At 39.6% G+C, this 19104-nt stretch overlaps 1 protein-coding gene across 2 annotated transcripts in view; it reads right to left on the bottom strand.

The window, feature by feature from the left end:
* The window catches only part of ATRNL1 (attractin like 1), a 475922-nt gene that overhangs the window by 232646 nt on the left and 224172 nt on the right, over positions 1-19104 (bottom strand). For both annotated transcript variants that reach the window (XM_083441068.1, XM_083441069.1), the window contains exon 25: positions 3978-4039. In XM_083441068.1, the coding sequence (XP_083297194.1) occupies positions 3978-4039 (62 nt within the window). The remainder of the gene's footprint in view (positions 1-3977; positions 4040-19104) is intronic.

Genomic DNA, 19104 nt, shown 5'->3' with positions numbered 1-19104 from the left:
GCCCCAGAAGAGGTATTGTCTGTCTCCTATAAGATTTGTACCATTGTTGGGTTGATGCACCTTCTGGTCTCTGCCCTAGAAACCATTTGCGCTTCAGCAGATGGATGGTTCTATTGCAGCTGTGGCTGTTGAGGAGGTGCAGACTGCAGGGCTGGAACTACAGATGAAATCAAAGCTTGAATCTCCTTGGAGCATAGCTGTCAACTTTTCCCTTTTTTAAAAGGGAAATTTCCTTATTCCGAATAGGTTTCCTCGCAAGAAAAGGGAAAAGTTGACAGCGATGCCTTGGAGGTGTCCACCTGCAAAGCTTCTTTAAGGGTTAACAGTAGTTCTCTGGGCAGCTGCAATCACCATGGCAAAGTTTGTGTCAGGGGCTGAACTCTCTGCTATGATTAAATGTTATGATTATGGGTTCTGCAACAATATTATTTTATTTGTTCTAATTTATTTATTTTGTTTCATTTTAATTTTTTTGAATAAAATTCAATTTATTTAATTAATCCTCTCTTTTAGAAATGGCAACTAGAAGTAAACAATACACTCAAAATGACAACTAGGTGTTGTATGTTTTAGGCTGCCACACTCAAATGGCTACCAGATGTTGTCCCCTGTGTCTAATAATAGAGTCTGGAGTGGCATGATTCACGGGAACCTAATTTGGCAGTTGGAGAATTGGCAGGGGGAAAGGAGCCATTAAAATATCTTGCCACTGCCTCTACTCTAATCTGGACTATAGCCTGTGGTTGCAGTTTCTTAGGGGCTAACCACTGACATTAATGGAGGCAAGGAAAGGTCATTTAAATGCTGCATCTGATTGTGGAGATAAGAAATAAAGGCTGGGGTCAACTGATTGTTGCGCGGCAGGGGGAGTTAATCTATTAGCAAACCCAGGTTAATCAGGTAGGCAATCTAGGATTAAGTATTTATCATTCTACAATTAATTTTGTAATCCATCTACAATTAATTAATTAGAAATCTACAATTAATTATTTAGCTAATTAGAAAATGCACACACCATGAAATAAAATAAAATGACAAAAGTAATAACACAGGAAGGGGAAAAGTGGTAAATTTAGCCATGTGGCAAATTCAGCCAGTGTTTTAAAGCATCTGACTCAGACCAGGACCCCTAGATGTTTCCACCTCCATGGGGAAAGGGAACAGTAGTGAAGCCAATATAAGGCTACAGGCAGCACACTAGCCAAGCAAGCACTTGGACCAATATAATTCAAAGCATTTCTATAAAGAAAGTAAAGTTCCTGTCTTGGATCCCTAGACAGTGCTAATGCCACCCAGGTCCAAGAAGATCAGTATGGGAGATAGGTGCATTACATTAAAAGCAACAAATAACTACAGTGAAGAGTCTGTACAGGGCTGGCCCAACCATTAGGCAGAGTGAGGTGGTTGCCTCAGGCAATAGTTGCTGGGATGTGAGGAGCAGGAGAGGTGTTGAAAGACAGAGCTGTGTGCGCACACCATGGCCTGCCCCATGTCCCCTAAGCAGTGTATTAGCAGAGTTGAAGTAACATTCAACTGCTAGTCTAGTTTGATTCTGTACATGGAATAAAGCGGGGTGGGCACAATCTCATAATTCACACTGGGCAGCCTTGGGCCTGTCCTAAGCAAAAGGAAGAAGCAGCTTCAAATTCTATAACTTATTTAAACATTATTTCCTCAAAGCTGTAAGGAAGAACAAAGAAAATATACACAAGCCAATAAAAGATCCCTGTTGCAAGTCATAAAAGAACACAGTATACAAAAGATGCTGGTAGGGAACCATTCCTACACAGCTGCAGAGAAAATGCACCTCTAAAGGAGCTCCAGGGGATACCTGAGGGAGGCAAGCTATTTTGGCATTCCAAGCAAAGAAATGTTAATTGCTCATTCCCAAGTAAGACTGCTATGAGAAAATGGACGACAAACAACAGGATTTCAGGCTCTGTGTATCAAGCCCCCACTCTCAAAAAAATGTATGAGAAAGCTAATATATACAAGTGTTTCTGTTTTGTTTTAAGGAAACAGCTTTATTAGTTACATTAAGCCAACTTATTAACTGTCAAAACACTTATTTCCATCATACTCACAGATGCATTAATAATAAATATCTGTCCCAGAGACTCACAAACGGTAGAATGTAAATCTGTTAAGCCATTGCCAAGAATCAAGCTAAAAAGAATTACAGAACCCCCTTTTTTGCTCCACCATTTCATTGATTGGGATAGGAGAGCTGTGAGTCAAAGGGGGATGGAGTGTTTAATGAAAGGGCTTTCCATGTGGAATAAAATGTCAAGGACATTTGCACAACTGAGGCTATAAATTCCACTTACTCTGGACAAGTGACATGTGTAATTGTTCATAATGTAAACTCTAAAACATAAATGAACCTTTAAACCAAATTGAAATGCATTTTGGAGTTATTGTAGTATTTTCACTCTATTTGAAAATACATGATATGCAAAATAAAAAGTTATTAGTGAAAACTTAATAGCCAAGGGTTTATACTTGTCATACAGTCTTTGACGCTAAATGGTGACATTCAGTATTGCTCATACTTCAGAATGGACCCATTTAAATCAATAGACAAGTAGTTTAAGTGTGTCTTAGTTGATTATTATCCATTATCTGCAATCCCTTCTTTGTTCCCAAAATGAACTGTGAAATAAGATTTACTCACACATATATTGGATGTAGGTATATATATATATATATATATATATATAAAGGGACGCGGGTGGCGCTGTGGGTTAAAGCCTCAGCGCCTAGGGCTTGCCGATCGAAAGGTCGGCGGTTCGAATCCCCGTGGCGGGGTGCGCTCCCGTTGTTCGGTCCCAGCGCCTGCCAACCTAGCAGTTCGAAAGCACTCCCGGGTGCAAGTAGATAAATAGGGACAGCTTACTAGCGGGAAGGTAAATGGCGTTTCCGTGTGCAGCTCTGGCTCGCCAGAGCAGCGATGTCACGCTGGCCACGTGACCCGGAAGTGTCTCCGGACAGTGCTGGCCCCCGGCCTCTTGAGTGAGATGGGCGCACAACCCTAGAGTCTGTCAAGACTGGCCCGTACGGGCAGGGGTACCTTTACCTTTACCTATATATATATATGTGTGTGTGTGTGTGTGTGTGTGTGTGTATAAAACAAAACAGAACCAAAGCAGATTAAAAGGGCTCATTGGACTGGTGCAGATCACAATCTATGGTTAAGAGGTCTAGAGTAGGCTGCTGCACTAGGTGCTTACCTGCTCTCTCATACTAATTCCCCCCACATGACTTCATCATGGTTAAAATATGTTAGCACCAATCATAGTAATGGTTTATCATTACTCATTGGTTCATCAAAACAGAAAAAAAGGAGAAATGATTTGGGGCAGTGGAAGGAGGTTACAATTGCAGAGGGGGGAGAGGAAGAATGGGAGTAGCAGCAGTTCAAGTCCTCTTGCTGCTCTGCTGCAAAAGCTGCCAGCAAAGTCGGGGCTTTAATAGCTATTAAGAGAAGAAGAGAAAGACAAACCAAGCAGCTCTCAGCCACAACTGTAAGCTCCCTCCCTCAAGTGGTTTGGCTCCCCAAAATGAAACTGGAAATAGCCAAAATTTACTATCTGCAAATAAAAGGCTCACCATTCAGGGGGAAAAAGCTTGCAATCAAACCCAAATAAGAGCATCACAAGCAAAGAAAAGTCTGAGATAATCAAGAAGTGAGCCATGTAATACATACTTGTTATGATTCCAGTTTCACATGTTAGAAAAAAATACTTAACCTTAAATATGGGAAGACAGCCGTCAGAATGCGAGTGTGACTATTCACAAGTCAAATCACCAAAAAGCGGGGGGGGGGGGGGGAGCTGTGGTACTTCAGTACCTGCATAATGCAGACTGTGTGGTCTATGATGTTTTTAAGAATTATACAAAAGGGGTAAAATATCCAAGTTTGAACATCACATAACTTTGCATATATCAATTGCAGAATTGTTGAGTGGAAAATTTACCTGAAGAAGGTAACAAAAAACTGTACCAGGTCCATGATGGTATTGTGTTGTGAAAATGCGATCTGAAAAGAGAAAGAAAGTGGGGGGGGAAACATGGTCATTTTTTACTGAGGCTGCTTTAGACAAAGGTGTTCTGTCTAGTTGGTTAAATGAAAGCAGAATGGCTGAAGTCAACCTGTTGTTGATAATACACATCATTTTCTAAGGCCTACATTATGTAAGCAAATTCTATTACCAATCCATCAAGTCTAACCATTTTGAGAGGTGTTTGGTTTTTTTTTTGTTTTTTTTTACAATCAAGTGGTATATACATTTTATCAAACAAACAAACTTGTCCTGCCTAATATCTTAACTCCAGATTAAGAGCTGGATAGACTGGAAACATGAATGTATTATATACGAACCTAAGCCCAATTCAATATATAGTATTTCACTTGGGTAAGAACATAATTTTAATAGCTATATGTTATAATATTAAGGCTACAATCCTTTGCACACTTACTTAGGAATACTATGAGGGCTAGTCTTTTGTTTTTGCCTGAATTTGGAGGGATATTTTGGGAAATAATTCAGGGGTAGGGGCTTATAATTATGGCAGGGAAAGAGGGAATATTGGTGACAAAACACAAAACGTATTTTATGCTGGTTAATTAAGATTGTTAAATTAGTATAAAGCAAATAAAATAATTCAGAAAAAACAAATACATTGTTACACGCCACCCTAATTCTGCCAAGCAATAGCAAAATGCCAGGGGTCTTGGCACTTAACCAGGGTTTTTGTTCCTTTGGAATGAGACACACTGGAGACTAGTGTCTTTAAGAAATATGGTTTATTTTACACATATTTACAACCTGGGTTTTGATGCAGGGAGTTCAGAACATTACATTCCAAGAGTGTTTCTTGTTGCTCATCTCATAACTTCAGCAAGCTTGGTTACCAAGCAGCAGCCAGTCATGTTCCCCAGTTTCTCAGTGTAGTCTCTCCCACCCAGCACCACATGAAGCCCCCACTTCCTCAAAACCTCTGATTTTGTGAAAGGACACATTTTTTCTTCTGTGATAGCACACACCCCATTACCCTGGCCATCTCCTCCCGTCCCAGTTTACATCATTGAACACTGAAATCTTGAACCTGACATTTGTCTTTGATCACTACATTTTAAAAAATGGGATACAAGAAGCTTGTAAGATATTTCAATCCAACACATGAAAAGAGGCTTCTACATATAGCTTTCTTGCTAGATGAGGAACAATAGGAATGAATGCAAATGGCAATACAGGCAAGTTCTGCTCCCAGGTTCATCTGAATGCACAGAGCCATTTTCAAAAAATAGTGCTCTACTCTTCTTGCTGCAGACTGGATTTAACAGACAGTTGGCAATTACAGATTTCCAAACCATGGTTGAATGTAGGTCTCTTGGAAGGTTCAAAATAGCTTACACTAGTCTTCTCTTTGCAACACACCCTTAGTTGTTGGTGTTTTTTTTAAAAAAAACAACTACTGTACTTTCAATACATATTTAACATTTAAAAAACAAAAATAAAACTGCACCAGCTAATGATATCCCTAGAGTCAACCTGGTTCAGTGTTTTGTAGTATATATGCAGAACTTTCAGTAATTCTGTATTCAATTACTTTGCAAAAAAGTACTGCACAAGTTGCTTACATGAGCATATTTCCACTTAAAGGTGATAGTCATGGAATAATTTACTACCTTGTTGCACCACAACCAAATATTCTAATCCTAATCTGTTTCTTTTCCTGCATTGCCACCATATTTCCTTGCGTACCTTCTTAGCATCACATTTTGTGCACAGCAATTTTGGAGGGATTATTAAATACTGCATCGGCTTCTGCACCTCAACTTTTTTCCTAATGAGAGTGGCTTGATTATTTATTTAATTGAAGCATTATTTCCCACTCTTCAGTCAAAAAAAGGCTCCCAGTTTATTTTTTACACAGAGTGACAATAAATTAATACCTGTTCTCAGTTTTGCAGTCTGAATGACACAACAGAAAAGAAGAATGGATGGGGGCGGGAGGGAGGGAGAGGGAAAGTGAGTGGATGGGGCTTTAAGTCTTTTCTCCTGTCTCCCAACTCATGTGCCCTATAGAAAAAAACTCTGGAAATTATTGTTAATTCAAGTACGGAATACATTTAATTCTTCATAATTTCACCTTCCACAGATAATAGTATCACAGGATGTTAGATGTTGCAACAGTGTCAGGCAGAGACTAATTTATCATGAATGAAATCATTAAGCCCAGGGGCTTACCTGGGACCAAGGGTGCCAGCTCCATGCCCAAAAAACATGGAGGCAAAGCACGGAGCTGAGTGCAGCTCAGCTCCAGTGGCGGCTCCTTCTCTTCCTTCTCTTCCTCTTGCAGTGAATGAAAAGTGAGTGATTTGCTTGTGCGTGGTAAGCTATGGTTTATGGCTTACAGCAGAGCTTTCCAAACTTTTAATATCGGTGACACACTTTTTAGACATGCATCATTTCGTGACACAGTAATTTAGTTTTACTAGCAAACTAGAGATTAAGCTAACTCCTTTCAAGCCCTGGGAGGAGTGTGGGGAACATTCCCGCAACACACCTACACACTGCAGCTGACACACTAACGAGTCACGACACACAGTTTGGAAAGCTCTGGCTTACAGCTTCATGAAAACAGCCAAAGATACGCACGTGAATTGAAGAAATAATTTTTCCCAGTTAAAAACCAGTATCAGGCAGCAGAACTAGAAAAGACCTCTGCCTAAGGCTTTGGCGATCTGTCATTAGACAGGAGGGACCATTTGGGGCTATATAAACCAATGATGTAAGACATATATTTCAGTCTGTAGGGTTTCTTCAGAATACTAGTTTTTAATGGGAAGATAAAATACAGATAAAATATAAACAATTTCCAACAGAGTTCTATCATATTTATATTATTAAAAAGCCATTTGTTGAAGGAGGTTTTACATTCTGCATGATGACAATAATTTTCACTTATGGTATCAGCATTCATTTGAACTGTTCATTACACACATACACAATTATATTATCAAGGAAAACTACTGCAATCAATAATCACATTCCAGTTGATTATACCACGGTAGTCATATGAAAATATTTTAACCTCAGTTATTTCATAAGCAGGTAAGTATGTGAATTATCATCATATCAAAAGGCAACCAAATACACCATTAATGAATAAATGCTATATAGATTACTAAAGAAGCTTGTGGATGTAATCTCAGAGCCTCGGTCAATACCAAATCCCTCTTTTTTAATGTTTCGTAATCTCCTCTAGCAAGGCATCACCCAAATTTTCAGTCTGGCTTGGAAGTCTATAGCAGAAACACACAGTAAGGTCACTGTTGTTTCCCTCCCCTACAATTTTTACTCATGTACTCTGAATCAGCCTTCCATGCCCCGGGCCATGGACCTCTTCACAAGTATAAATTTCCTTTACATATAGTGCTATAGATAGTCTCCTCAGTGTATATGTTCATCTCAAATCAGAACCATTTCTCCCTCAGTCAAATCCTATCCTAATCCCTACCTCGCATTTCAAATCAAGTCCTATCTCTGTCCCTGTCAAACTCCAGCTTCTTCCTTCTCTATCCCTAATTTAAGAAACTGCTTATTTTATTCTCTCCCCTGTCCCCCGCTCTGGCTAGCTGTCTTGGTAGCTTAATCAGGAAGAGGCTCCAGCACTCTGGTGGAATTTCTGAGGGACTGCATCACCAGACACTAGTCTGGCTCTGCTGTCTACCACACCATCTCTTACCAGAAGTCTTTCCTCAAGGAAGTGGAGACCTTGTCAGTAAGGCATGCGACACTTAATCTCAAGGTTGTGGGTTCAAGCCCCACATTGAGCAAAAGGGTGCGTGCATTTCAGGGGTGGACTAAATGACCCTCATGGTCCCTTTCAACTCTACAATTCTATGATGCCAAACCTTTCATGACAACAACACCTGTGCGGCCAATGATTTACTTCCAGTATTCTCCTCTCTCTTCCTGGTCCACAACCTTCAGCAGGAAGGAGTAATGAAGAAACCCACTTGTGCCCCAAAACCCTTCAGCTTCCTGCCCACAATCTCATAGTCCTATACTATGGTAGTTGAGGCCATCATACATGTGAAGGACATGCTCACAGGCATGATCACAAATCAAGTTTAGGGAAGTTAAGCATGATAAAACAGATTTCAAACTTCAGATTTACAATAAATGACTCCAATCCACAAAAAGTCTAAACCAGGCTTCCTCAACCTCGGCCCTCCAGATATTTTGAGACTACAATTCCCAGCATCCCTGTCCACTGGTCCTGCTAGCTAGGGATCATGGGAGTTGTAGGCCAAAAACATCTGGAGGGCTGAGGTTGAGGAAGCCTGCTCTAAACCTTCCAATACTTCTCGATGACTAGGTTTTTATTTTATTTCCTCCACACTAAAATACATGTTTCTGCCAGCACCAGTTATGACAGCAAACAAAAAAAATCTTTTCACATTCATTAATTACATTCTTTCATTTTTCATTGTTAATAAATTAAGAAATTATAAATAGGAAAAACAAAAAAAAGACAGTAAAACTTTAGCAGAGGGGTTACTAATCACTGAGCCCTGATGACATATTTAATATGATACGGTCAGGCACAATGCAAAGTAAACTGCCTGGAGAGTGCTGATATGGATACTTAAACTCTATAAAATTATTACTTCTTACAGTATCATCAAAAATTGTAATTGAATTTCTTCCTGGATAAAATTATTATGCACTCCCACAGAGCCAAAATGCATGTTCTGTCGTAGAAGGAGTTGGTATTGACAAACTCTTAAGATTAACGCATTTTAGTGTCAATTGTCTGCTATATTTTCCCAAGGAAAACAAGTAACACCCCTTCTGACTAAGACAAACTTTCAACTTTAGAAGTACAAGAGACAACAATTAGAAACAAGAGGCAAATGAAAAATGTTATGTGGCATTTTCATTTGGAGGAACAGGAAAAGAACAAATTACAATTTCTTGCCTCATTTTACCTAAAATAAAATGTACTATATGTGAAATATCCAATTAATAAGAACTCATTTAAGAACACATGACACTAATATGGGCTAGTATTAAAAATGCCTTGCCATGTTGCAGGTTGTGGAGCTTCTTCTTCCTCAATGTTTGATTTCCAGCTGAAATATGTGTACGTGTATAGACACATCCACCAGCTCTGTATTAAATCTGAGACACATGGTAAATGGGAGGGTGATCTCTGTGGTATCTGTTCTCAACAGAGTAAAGCAGAGTTCCCACCAGGTGCAACAGGGTGGATGGGGGACCATACAAAATACCTTGTGGTGCTCCATGAGCCAGTCATAAAAAAAAGTACTGCTTTAAGCTGTGCTTCTGCCCTTGCGTCCCATTTTTTGAGGCTGAAATAAACCCTTTTCAGGCAAATGCCCTCCACAGGTACGGAGAATGTGTGGGAGGGAAAGTGAAACAGCATCTGCTGACCCACCTCACCATGTTTGGAGCAACATCTGAAAAAGGGACAAATGCTCTCTACATTATCACAAATGCTGACTATTCAAAGATTCCCATCTGGGTGAAGAACCTATGGCAGGTTCTGTTTTCACATATCACATCCATCAGATAGATATTGGGGAACTCATGGATGACAGTCAATGTGGGATTAAAGGTAGAGGTAAAGGTATATCGACCTTGCCGATCAGAAGATCGGCAGTTCAAATCTGCGTGAAGGAGTGAGTTCCCATTGCTCTGTCCCAACTTTTGCTAACCTAGCAGTTTGAAAGCATGCCAGTGCATGCAGATAAATAGGTACTGCTGTGGCAGGAAGGTAAACAACGTTTTCGTGTCCTCTGGCACTTGTTATGGTGTTCCATGTGCCAGAAGCAGTTTAAGTCATGCTGGCCACATGACCAGGAAAACTGTCTGCGGACAAACGCTGGCTCCCTCAGCCTCAGTGAGATGAGTGCTGCCTTTGACTGCACTTAACCATACAGAGGTCCTTTACCTTTAAAGGTAGAGTCCCCTTCAATGTGTTTGCTGCACAAGAGGAGACAGTTAATTTGAAAGGGGCTCTAGTGACCAACTGAGTGGTCCCTTAATGAGCATAACTATTATGCAAGGGTTTGAACCCTTGTTTTCCCCATCTTAGTAGGACACTCTACATACCACATCAGATTTCTCAGTAGGACCAAAAGTAAGGTGCAAAGTGTGTCCCCCGCCTCCAAGGCCTCTCTTTCATGATGCCAGAAGTGCTTAGGCCCTGGTGCTCTGAAGCTGACAGGAACATTAGCACACCAGGGCCTGATTGCAATCCCAGACTGGTGTCTGCATGCTTACAAACTGAAATCATTCTTCTTCATAGAAACAATTTAGTTATAAAACAGAACCCACAGACACAGTCCTCCATTATTATAGCCTACTACTGCATTTAAAGTTTAAAGTAACTGATGAGTTTTATATTTGTTTAAAAATATTCCATAACATACAGTGCTGGAAGACCCATACAAAGTTCAAAATGTTTACCCTTGCAGGCACTATATAAAAATATGTGTGTTTGTGTGCACATGTATATATAATTTCTAGCTATCCTAGAGCAGCACGCTTATTAAACAAATGGTTTGCTGCAGTGACCTAATAAAAGTGGTAACAATCACATGTGGGGTTTTTAATACACATATAACTCTCTCTTTTAAAAATCAAATTGTCAAAGCGTTCTTGCAGTTTGGAAAAGGTTGGTTGGGAAATGTAGAAAGTTAAAATGAGTTTTTTACCTGAATATTGAAATCATTCATAATTCTACACTAAGCCTGCAAATTACGGAGGTTACATTCCACAGATCACATCTAAAGTCAAAATTGTGTAAAGTCAAAACCTATTGGATTAAATGGGAGATGGGATTGCCAGTGTCTTTCATTCCAGAACCCTGCCTGTTTTATTTTATTTTTAAAAAATGCTATGCACATAAGACTGAATGCACACAAGTTAAATATTCGTAACTTGCAGGCTTAATGCATTTGGAAAATCTGCATGACATTGGTGAGATGCCAAGGAAAGGGTAAAGCAGTTTCCAAAATATAAAGACAGCAATTTTTCAAATGTTATTTTTATGAATGAAGCTAGTGCTATAAAACTATGGAAGCTATGGAATAATAAAAACTGTGTTTTTGCAATAGTGCTTGTGCTTTACTTGATTTCACCAGATTAGCATATTTATGAGGTTACTTGCAGAGCCTCAAGGTTTAACCCACAAATCAAAAGGTTTTTATCAGCGGGAGTAATAGATTACATGGAAGTCTGTGGCCTATCATATCCCAAAGGTATCTGCCTTTCGTAACATTTATGTTTCTAGTGCTACTCTGTAAAAATCCCATTTTGCGATCTTTGCGTGGCACCAATTTCATCTGTACTTCGTTGAACATCCAAACCAGGTTTCCCTCAGCAGATCATACAGGCTCATTCTTGTAGCACCTGCCTTTGTCTTGATCAGCCATTGATAATACCATCATAAACAGAGATGCTCACAGATATTTCAATCAAATGAGAACCAAAAGTCTATTTTTATATGAACATTATGACCACCATACTCATCTTGTAAATCCAGTGAAACTATTTTGATAAGGAAACCTTCATGCTGGACAGACAAGTTTCCATTAGTACAGCTCAGTGCTGGCCTTACTATTAAGAAGAGTGAGGCAACTGTGCCAGGCAGTTAATTTAAGGTGCCATGAAAGGGAAGCTTTTTATTATTATTAAAAATAATATTTGTAAATGAAACAACAAAGTAAAATACACCATGAAAAAAGTTATAAAGGCAAGGAGAATAAAAGTACATGCTTTTTTAAAGTTAAAAAATGAATAACATAAAATATATTCTATAGTGGGATACAAGTTTCATATTTAAACAAAATTTATCAAGTATTCATAAACCTCACCAGATAATATAATATTTAGTAGCAATGTGACAACCATGAAATTGCTTGGTCATATAAATCGCAAGCAGCCCCCAAAGAGATCCAATGTCTGAGGGGTCCATGCTGCCCCTGGCGACATGTATCTCATGGGTCAGTTATTCAGAGATAGCAATAAACACAACTTTTTAAAACCCTAAGTCCAAAGAGTAACAAGTTGCATCCTTCAATTCTTGAGAAATCATCAAATGAGCAGCGACCAGAAGATATAAAATTCCTGACAAATAAGATTGACATTAGCACCATCAAAAATGAATAAAAGACGTAATTTTGGATCCAAAGTGACCGGTTTGCCAATAACAATACGAATTTCTGTTACAACATGGCAGGAGTTAAGAGTTCAACAACATCTGGAGGGCCATAGCTTCCTCATACCTGTCATACAGGATCTTGCACAGACCATTGCACCCAGCTGTCATCAACAGCACCATACATTTGATAAACAATGAGTGTGGGGAAGCAGGTTATATTATCATGTCACCTGGAATTTTGTAAAGCAAGTCTTAATCTATGTGAGAGATTGGGTCATATCTTACAGAAGAAGGTGTGGCATACAGCTAGAGAACACGAGAGAAGACTCAAGAGAACAAAGGTAACCTTCTATTCCTCTGGCTGAAGTGAGGAATAGTAAAAAAAGCAATGTCCACAGGGGCATTTCCTTATGAGATGGGAAATGATAGGTCACTCAAAAGTTTGGGATGGCTACATGGGTTGCTAGCATCCTAGAGGAAAAGCCTGGGAGATGGTGAACAGCAATGGTTGCCGACTGTTCCTAAAATTCTATCTTCTTCTACTCCTTTCTCTCACTACTTTGAAATAGGCTTGGGGGGGGGGGGGGACAGCCTGATAGCAGGATAGTGATCTGGCTGTGTACTCCACACTAGTTCTTCCTTTAAAGGATCGCTGTGTGGATAGTTGAGAGCATTCTCCTCAGCTTGTTATCATACTCAAGAAAAGTCATTCACAATTTAATTCTAGTTTACTTGCCTGCATCTTTTCTTGCGAAGCATGGCAACCTGCTCCCTCTGCTAGTTTTATAATCCCATGGTAAACAAACACTGTACTTAAATAAGGGTGAACGCTAGAACAAGTACTTTAAATTTATTTACATGTATGCCTGAATGTTACTGCCTTTAATTTGAGAACCCTGGCATTTTCTTATGTTCCTTAATTCATAAAGAGGTGGGAATATTTTATGTAGTCCCTTAGGGGAAATGTCAAATACATTAACTTGAGAGTCTGGTAACCTGAGATGCTCTTCTTAACATAACCTCTGATTGAAAGATGCCAGAACATCACCACAGCAATTCAAGGAATTGTAATATAGCACTTCATTGCGCTTCACACATATTCATAACAGTCCCATTGAAATTCCAGAAGTGTATTTTCAGTACTTCTACAAGATATGGAGTTCTCTCTTTGTAACTAAGGGGGATTTATATTCATGCTTAATAGTCCCTTCATGATATGATTTTTTCCCCACACATGGATTTATTCTGTTTGCAAGCTGCTGTTTTAATTAAGGAAACCATTTGCTATTTTCACAGCAAAATCCTTGGCCTGAATGATGGGATCTTGTTGAGGGGAAAGGATGTACTTCCAGTGTCCAAGAACTGCAGGCTTTCAAGTTGCAAAACCTCTCAGTCAGAAATGGGGAAACACGCTTTATTGATCTGTGACTGTGCAGACACTTGCTCCCAAGTATACCTGTGGTTTATTTAGGGTCAACTGCCTGTACTATAGGAATATGGGGTGACAGTGAAACACAAAATGGGAGAGGTCATGACTTCCATTCCAAGAGCTATGAGGTCTGCTTCACAGCTGTAAGGAAGGATGCAGCATGGATCATGATGTTTCATTATAGCACAAAGCCAAATGACTACTCATGCATTTAAGCCCAATTTGTGACATACATAATCAGAAAATATAGGGACAGGGTCGTTTCAATTTTTGCATTTTCCCATAAACGTGATAAAATGCATTTTTCTTTCAATTCAAAAGTTTAACAGTTGTATGCAGTGAAATCACCCCATTAGCACAAGGTCTTCTGCCTGCACAATGCGGCTTCCTTTTCCTCTCTTCTTCCTGTGCACCCTTTCAAACAAACACTCAAATCTGTTTTGTGGGCACCCTCAACCTTCTGGAGTAGTTCGAGGGGGCATGTAAGAAGAGCAGAGGAAGAGGAAGTCCCATTGCAAAGACAGATGTTCTTGTGGTAACAGGACAAATTTGTTGGCTACAATTCTACATTTTAAATACAGGCAACCCCCCATTTACATGGGGGTTTTGTTCTGAGGCAACGTGAGCATCAGTGAAATCACATATATTTGAAACACCATTGAAAAAGACTGAGGACACGCTGCACCACCCCCACCATTTTGTGATGTTTTGTGACATTTTTGGGTCTCTTGCTGTTTGGAGTGATGTGTGTATGTGTGGCCACACACATACTGAATGCATATAAATGGGGGGGTTAGCCTTATATTCTTTATTGGTTGTACAGTCTGTTGAAAACCATTAGCATTAGCTTTTCAGTTCTTAATGTTTGTACTCTCAGAAGAAAGACCTACATTTTGCCAAAGCATCTTGTTCATTACAAGTATTCTCCCTGTGAGACATATGTAATTTGAACCTTCCAGAACCCTATGATATATAAACAGTAGTAACTTTCCTTCCTTGCCATATTAAAACCCCACAAACCAAAACACTTCTCTACAAGCCATGCACTTCCTTGAAAATCAATTATTTCTACCTACAGCCTTAATGGAAAATGCATCCTATGAAAAGCAAACTATTTACATATCACAGTGCTACAAATCAACACACCAATTATTTCTGCACATTTGTTGACATTTCCCAAAGCATCAGAATCTTCTAAAGGAAAAACTATTTATTTTCACTTCTGCTTACGTTCAATAATTATTGATCATTTTTCTCATTTCTCATTTTGTGTTTTGGGGGGCAGGGGAGCAAATACGCAAATGTCAAAAAAGAAAATGGAACGTTGGCTATGAATCATATTCATATATATTCAATTAAAAAAAACCTTAGATGCCCTTTCTTTTTATGACCTAAAAGACCCAGAGAAAGACTTCAGTGTTTTTTCCCCTACAGTGTATTTCATATTCTTGCATCACTCCTCCCCTATACATGGTTAGACAACCCAGAAAAGACTTTGAGCATTTTTTACTTTGAGCATTTTTTACACCCCAACATGAATCAAAGACATCAGAACTCAGGTACATTTGCAGGTCAATCATTTGATTACAATATTATCAAATGCAGATTTTGCAAAATGAATGACTATTATATAGTGGACTTAGAGAAGATATTGCATATCTAGTAAGATTAGAATACAGTGGTACCTCGGTTTATGAACTTAATCCGTTCCGGAAGTCTGTTTTTAAACCGAAACTGTTCTTAAACTGAGGCGCGCTTTCCCTAATGAGGCCTCCTACCGCCGGTGCTCTTCCACCATTTGGATTCCGTTCTTAGACCAAGGTAAAGTCTGCAAACCAGGACATTACTTCTGGTTTTGTGGAGTTTGTAAACCGAATCCTTCGTAAACAGGGCTGTTCTTAAACTGAGGTACCACTGTATGTTGATGCATGTACTAGTTATCATATGAAATACATTAGTATCCATTAGTATTTAGCAATACTTTCTTTCCAAAACAAGGTATATACTAATTCTAGTTGTAACATACTGTATTATGGATAAAGAAAGAGTTGCCACCAAAATAATGTGCTCTGGACCCTTATATTGCACATCCTTACTTACACTCAAACATCTGGTAAAATGATTAGGTATTGTTTGGGAAGAGGGAGGGGAGTGAATTCACTTCCCCTCTCTCCCTTCTGAATAGCCAAACATTGGAAGTGAAGCATTGTTCAAGGGCTAGATGTGTGTAGCCCTAATGGTGCATTTGATTCTCACAGTGAGAAAAATGCCCACAAAGTTTATTGGTATATGCATACAGCCTCTATCGGGATTGGGGCAAAGCTATTTAAAGGACCAAGACATTGGGTTTTTTATGTAGTGACATTTGACGTAATAGGAAAAGTTCTATACCCTAGCCCTAAAAATGAGTTCCTAGTGATATGAACTATATTTTACAGGTGAACCTATAGTACTAATATTATTCAGACCAATTAAGATTTGAGAGCCCCAATTTCATTGGGTTGCATCAGGAGTGTGCTCAGCAGACTTTTATTCATACTTGAAGAAGGGGACAGGGAAACAATCCTCACCTGAGCAGTACAAGAGGTGTGGTGAGGACTGCAAATGGAAGGAGGAATCCAAAAATAGAGCCCGGCTCCTTCCTTCAGAGGGGAGCGAGCCTTCAGATGATCTCAGTGCTTTTGATGAGCAAATTGAGCCTTTCTGATCATGGAATAGTCAAATTGGCTCCAACCATTGTTTCCTACATTCTGATGCCATAAAACAACACCTTGCATGAAAAGATTCACAAATAATTCTCACAGAAAAGTGCTGCTGTCATCTGAATTAACGTCTGCTGGCACATTGGTGTGGTTCACACATCATGCTAATCCAATAGGGAGGGGGTTAAAAGTCATGGCTTGTTTAACTGGGTCTGGTCTGATCAAACGAACCATGGTGAAGGAAGCATGCTGGGTTCACATACAACATCAGTCACAATTAAAAACAAATCAAGGTTCATAAGCAAACAACTAACCATAGCTTCAAATCATGGTTTAAGGACAGTAAGCAAACCACAGTTGAGTGGCTGAGCATTTATATGTTCACACAGACTGCTAAGCTATATTTTAATAAACTAGTTTAATGAACCATGGTTGAGTATTATGACTGAACCAGGCCATCAGCTGCTTACCCGGTCACTCTTACTCAATATTTTTAATTAATATTTTTAATTAATGTCTTACCAATTCAAGACCTGCCAAGTAATACACACATTCACACTTATTAATTTTTAGAGCTTATCTGGGGGGGGGGGGGGATGATTAGCTTTAAGCCTGATCATCTTACTAAACACATCTCTCCTTTTCTAAGCCCAGAAATTAAATTTGTAAAGTGAATGATTCTGAGTATGATTCACATATATAAAGTAAATTTAAATTATGACATCAGTTGCCAATCAACTTAACAGTGAATTACCAAATCCAATTTACTTAGAACCATGTAATTTAGATTAAATTAAACTTAATTCAATTTAAACTGTGATGTATAAATGTTGATGAGTTCTGCTGCTGAAGAATGCAAAGCACTGTACCTCGGCATGGTCTTTCAATTGTTGAAGTTAATAGTGCTTCAACTACTCAGAGTTAATGTGCTTTCTTTTGACATCCCACAATACGTACTAGTGTTCATATTACAACAAAGGGTATATGAACACCAGTAGGAAAATCAAACTGCAGTTCAGTTCCTTGGCAGCTGCAGTTCAATTCCTAGCTGGCATAAGGTTGGGGAAGGCTAATCTATAGATCTGATCTGTATTTCATGTCTTGCACACTGCTTTCCATATCTAAGGAGGGGGCATATTTGCCCCCTCCTTTCTTAATAAAATGATAGAGGAGTTAGTTGCTCCCGAAGAGAGGGGTGGAGGCTAGTCATGTGAGGCCCTCCAGCAGATAGGGAGGAGCTTGGTTTTATAAGCCTGCTCGTCCCCCAACTGTTCTTCTTTGAAAATTTGAAGTGTCTTCCCTCCCATATAACAACAACAACAACTTACCATAATATTTATACCCCGCCCATCTGGCTGGGTTTCCCCAGCCACTCTGGGTGGCTTCCAGCAGAATATTAAAATACAATGATTCATCAAATATTAAAAAGCTTCCCTAAACAGGGCTGCCTTCAGATGTCTTCTAAAAGTCCAATAGTTGTTTATTTCTTTGACATCTGACATATGTCGGGCTTGGCCAACTGTCTGTTGAAAGGGCTGAGCAGGGATTTGGGGGGGGGATTCCTTGATTGGTCTTAGGGTCTCCCTGCTTTTTGCCTACTCAACACTGCTAGGACTAATTTGATTGGCACTCTGGGAGTGGTGTGGTTTGGAAGCCCTTGGTAGGCATTGAGTATGGCAAGAAGGAATTGTGTGAGGAAACAGTTGGGAAACTGAAGCATAGCTGGGTAAAACATATCCTTCAGTGATCTGCCAGTGCTGATTGCCTAGGGGGACTTGGAGGGGGTGCCTGCATCCACATTTTAGGTGAACACTCAACAGTGGGGCCTAGGTGAGCATGCTGACTACATACTCAAGGTTTTCCTAGCAAGGTGGCAGTTATTTCCTCCCCATCCTTAGCTGGGGAGCCACAGCCTGTGGCTGCATCACATATCCAGAGTCCCGAGTGGATGTGTCCCTACCAGAATAAATTCAATCCTCACTTCTTTTAATTTGCTTAATGGGGTCAATGTTGGTTTGCAGCTCCTCCATCTTGTCATATTTTAATAAATAAAACATTATTCCAATGCTGCCTCGGGAGTTTTGTTTTGGGCATTTTGGGCTCTGCTGACAGAGCTACGAAGAAAGCTTCCAAAGGCTGTTTTTAAAAGTCTCCTGGGCTATATGTAGTTTCTAAGCTACTAGTATCAAGCACAGTTCAAAGAAGCTCCTGAGCTTTGGTTGCAAAGGAGAAGTGCAATACAGTGGTACCTCAGTTTTCGAGCATCTCAGAAGACGAACATTTCGGTTTTCAAATGCTGAAAACCCAGAAGGAAATGCTTCTATTTTCAAACACGCCTCGGAAGTCGAACGGCTTCTGCTGAGTCCCCCCCCCCCCCCAATTTTCTCAATTGAAATTGCAGACTGCCCTTTGTGCCTTAGTTTTTGAACGTTTCAGAAGCCAAACAGTCTTCTGAAATGGATTACGTTAGAAAACCGTGGTACCATTGTATTTGACCTTATCTGACTATGCTTGGCAAAGCTCCCTGACCTTAAAGCTTAGCTAGAACCCTGTTATAGCCACACCTTACTACAATCACACTGGCTAAAAGAAGGGCCTGTGGAGGAAATAGATTAGCTGAACTAGTAGCTTCATACTCAGTAACAACTAGAAATCTCAAAAACTTCCATCCTATATACCACACAACTCTCCTCAATCCTTTTACACCAATAACTCCAAGAATGGCTGGTTAGGACCTTATTTGTCCTGCCCAGAAATGGAGTTCTCTAC

This window comes from Podarcis tiliguerta (assembly GCF_965153285.1).
Source record: "Podarcis tiliguerta genome assembly, chromosome: 5".
Lineage (NCBI taxonomy): Eukaryota > Metazoa > Chordata > Lepidosauria > Squamata > Lacertidae > Podarcis > Podarcis tiliguerta.
The sequence above is the reverse complement of the archived record's forward strand: the minus strand, read 5'-3'. Positions and strand labels throughout refer to the sequence as shown.